The 3,592-nt window shown below is 55.3% G+C and overlaps 1 protein-coding gene across 2 annotated transcripts; it reads left to right on the top strand.

Annotated features, from left to right (window-relative positions):
* The first annotated feature begins 1,195 nt into the window (after positions 1-1,195).
* LOC120680116 (dolabradiene monooxygenase-like) lies at positions 1,196-3,255 on the top strand. 2 transcript variants are annotated; one of them, XM_039961742.1, is made up of 3 exons: positions 1,196-2,142; positions 2,227-2,842; positions 2,906-3,247. In XM_039961742.1, the coding sequence occupies exons 1-3, from the start codon at positions 1,243-1,245 to the stop codon at positions 2,914-2,916; spliced, it is 1,527 nt and encodes a 508-aa protein (XP_039817676.1). In that variant the 5' UTR covers positions 1,196-1,242; the 3' UTR covers positions 2,917-3,247. The 2 variants fall into 2 exon arrangements, with proteins under 2 accessions (XP_039817676.1, XP_039817675.1); XM_039961741.1 differs by having other exon boundaries at positions 2,227-3,255.
* Positions 3,256-3,592: the final 337 nt, after the last annotated feature.

The following is a 3,592-nucleotide window of genomic DNA, read 5'->3' as shown; positions in this document are numbered from 1 at the left end:
TTCTCTTTTAAAAAAATCTAGCAAAGTTTCCTAAACACAGCCTAATAATCATTACTTTGTTATATTAGTGGGGGAAGTTACGCTGGAGAAGCTTGTCGAAGCTAGGATTCCAGGCTTCACTTTCCAAGTGCATTTTGGAGGTTGCTTCAACGTTAGCTTCTTGCATGAAGCTGTGGCCAAACAAAAAAGTGTTTGGCACAGCTTCGACTGAAGCTGCCCACGAAACACTTCACACAGCTATGCCAAACGAGCCCTTAGCGTCGGTGCTTATTATTTTCAATTACGGAGCAACACTCAGCGCGCGGCTACCCATAGGGTGTGTTTAGATCCAAAATTTTTACACCCAAAAACATCACATCAAATATTTAGACACATGCATGGAGTACTAAATGAAGTCTATTTATAAAAAATTTTGCACGGATGGGCTGTAAATCACGAGCGAATCTAATGAGCCTACCTAATCCAAAATTTGCAATAGCGATGCTACAGTAACCATCCGCTAATTATGAATTAATTACCATCATTAGATTCGTCACGCAATTTACAACCCATCTGGTGCAAAAGGTTTAGTAAATAGACATCATTTAGTACTTCAAATTTGTAAGATTCCATGCCAAAAAATTTTGGCCTAAACATCTAAACACGGCCCAACCAGCTTACAAGAAATCTAATTCTGCCGTCAACCGCTCGCAACGCTTCCAACCATCGACCTTACCACCACGTGAAACCTGCTGCACAAATTAATTATTCCAGCAAAAATTTATATTGCATAATTCACGTCATATAAATGTGTTTTATAATTTTCTACTATAATGTTTGTGTATAAATTTTTTATATAAATTATGTACGGTGATTAAAGAGCCGGGCCGCGTGCTGGGTAACCAAGGATTAGTAGCGTGGTGGGTCCGGTGGAATAATAGATGGCGCGGTTGCGCTTCCACGGGGCCGAAAGAGTCGGCGTGTGCGTGGGAAGAAAAAAAAATGGCCCCTGCAAACGACGACCGTGGAAACCTCATGGAAATCGATCGTTGCTTTCGATGTTAGCAGGCCTCAAAAGCACCTCCTCTAATGACACCTTAACGGAGTTGTTTATTAGAGATGCTTTAGCCTTAACCACAAGGCCAATCAATCACCAATATTTTAGGTCACGGAGGAACACTCAGTGCGCGGCTACTTAAGTAACAACCAGCTTACTGGCAAAGCCACACCAGTCACCAGGAGCTTGCATTGGGAGCAGCACCAATGGCAGACCAGCACTACCTCATCTACCTCGGACTGGCTCTCGTCTCCCTGCTCGCCATGCTCGCCAAGCGCCGGCGCTCCGCGATGGCGCTCGAGCAAGGTCTGCGGCTGCCGCCCGGGCCATGGCAGCTGCCGATCATCGGCAGCCTGCACCACATGGTCGGCAAGCTCCCGCACCACGCGATGCGCGACCTCGCGCGGTGCCACGGGCCGCTCATGCTGCTCCGGATCGGCGAGGTGCCCACGCTGGTGGTGTCGTCCCGGGAGGCGGCGCGGGAGGTGATGAGGACGCACGACGCGGTGTTCGCGACGCGGCCGCTGAGCCCCACCATGCGGGCGCTCACCAACGGCGGCCGGGGCATCATCATGGCGCCCTACGGGGCCCACTGGCGGCAGCTCCGCCGGATCACCATCAACAAGCTCCTCAGCGCGCGCCGCGTCCTCTCCTTCCGCGCCGTCCGCGAGGAGGAGGTCGCCGCCATGCTGCGCGCGTGCGCCGCCGCGGCGTCGCGCTCCCGCCCCGCGGACATGCGCGAGCAGCTGTCCACGCTCATCACGGACATCACGATGCGCGCCGCGATGGGCGACCGGTTCAAGGACCGCGAGGCCTTCCAGCACGTGCTCGACCGCGCCATCGTGCTCGCGGCCGGGTTCAACGCGGCCGACCTGTGGCCGTCCTCCCGGATCGTCGGCCGGCTCAGCGGCGCCGTGCGCCGCTGCGAGGAGATCCTTGACACCTCCTTCGGGATCCTCGACCGCATCATCGAGGAGCACCTGGAGAGGATGCGCAGCGGCGGCGGCGGCGATGTCGAAGACCTCCTCGACGTGCTGCTCAAGGTGCAGCAGGATGGTGAGCTGCCGATCCCCCTCGACACGGACGTCATCAAAGTCGCCATCACTGTAAGCAACCTTCAACTCATCAATGCGATCCATTAGCTCTGTACCGATCAGTTAGTGATCGATACTCCGTATGATTGCTTGCAGGACATCTTTGCCGGCAGCGAGACGACAGCGCCGACGCTGGAGTGGGCCATGGCGGAGCTCGTCCAGAACCCGAAGGTCATGGAGCGGGCGACGGCGGAGGTGCGACGCGCCTTCGCCGCGCACGGGTCGGTGCGGGAGGACAAGCTCGCGGAGGCGGATCTCCGGTACCTGCCCCTCGTCATCCGGGAGACGCTCCGGCTGCACACGCCGCTGCCGTTCCTGATCCCGCAGGCGTGCCAGGAACCCTGCCGCGTGCTGGGCTACGACGTGCCGCAGGGCATCACGGTGATGGTGAACGCCTGGGCGCTGGGCCGCGACGAGCGCTACTGGCCGGGGGACCCCGACGCGTTCCGGCCGGAACGGTTCGAGGCTGCCGGCGCGGCGGACTTCAAGGGCACCGACTTCGAGCTCCTGCCGTTCGGGTCCGGGCGGAGGATGTGCCCTGGCCTGGGATTTGCGAACGCCAACATGGAGCTCGCGCTCGCCAGCCTCCTCTTCCACTTCGACTGGGAGGCGCCCGGCGCCGCCGCGCTCGACATGACCGAGGCGTTCGGCATCACCGCGCACCGGAAAGCCAGGCTCCTGCTCCGCCCCATCCTTCGCAATCCGGTGCCAGGCGCCGCCTAGTCACTGCCGCATCCCGCCAAAGAATGGATAGGGTTCACAAGTTGGCCTCCAGGCGCCGCCTAGTCACTGCCGCATCCCGCCAAAGAATGGATAGGGTTCACAAGTTGGCCTCCATCATTCAGAGTTCAGAGTCCATAGTCACAGGATTAGGGGTCGATGCCTCGTCCCACGACCCGGGAACGCCGTTCCGATTCGAGGGTCGGGGTCAAAGAGGGTCAGTGTCCCATTCAAAATTGGATCGCGTCCCGGTTTGAGAGGGGTCGCAGCCCCATTACTAGCAGATTTAATTGGGATAAGAAGGTTAAGGGTGTGGTTTTTGTTAGATAATGAGCCGAGTATGTGTACTATGGTCTAAATGTACTCTTTTTATACATTTCTTATATGGTTGTGCAAATTAGTTTCTTCATTAGTAGCACATATATAGTTTTTGTCTTTTTAAAGACGCATCGACCCAAAAATATCGACGCGGATGAATCAGGGTCACGTTTCACATAATAATTTATCGTTCCACAGAGGTATACCCCCTTCGTACCACAATTTTATAAAGTGACGACCCTCGACCCCCCGTTCCTCGACCCGGTCGACCCAGGAACTTTGTGACTATGGTTCAGACAGCCATGGCCTGTTAATATAATCCTTGCATGTGTTTTAGTTAGTAGTGCATGTTTCCTTTCCGTTTTGCATGCGCACGATTCAGTCTTTGTAATTCGGTGAATAAATGGAAGAAAGAGCCTAGAAA

Source organism: Panicum virgatum, chromosome 6N (assembly GCF_016808335.1).
Source record: "Panicum virgatum strain AP13 chromosome 6N, P.virgatum_v5, whole genome shotgun sequence".
Taxonomy (NCBI): Eukaryota; Viridiplantae; Streptophyta; class Magnoliopsida; order Poales; family Poaceae; genus Panicum; species Panicum virgatum.
The sequence above is the reverse complement of the archived record's forward strand: the minus strand, read 5'-3'. Positions and strand labels throughout refer to the sequence as shown.

What these genes read in the sequence shown, in the direction of transcription:
- LOC120680116 (XM_039961741.1), top strand. Translation starts at nt 1,243, where the DNA reads ATGGCAGACCAGCACTACCTCATCTACCTCGGACTGGCTCTCGTCTCC. An exon ending in TCATCAAAGTCGCCATCACT is followed by an intron (nt 2,143 to 2,226) that starts GTAAGCAACCTT and finishes GATTGCTTGCAG; the next exon opens with GACATCTTTGCCGGCAGCGA.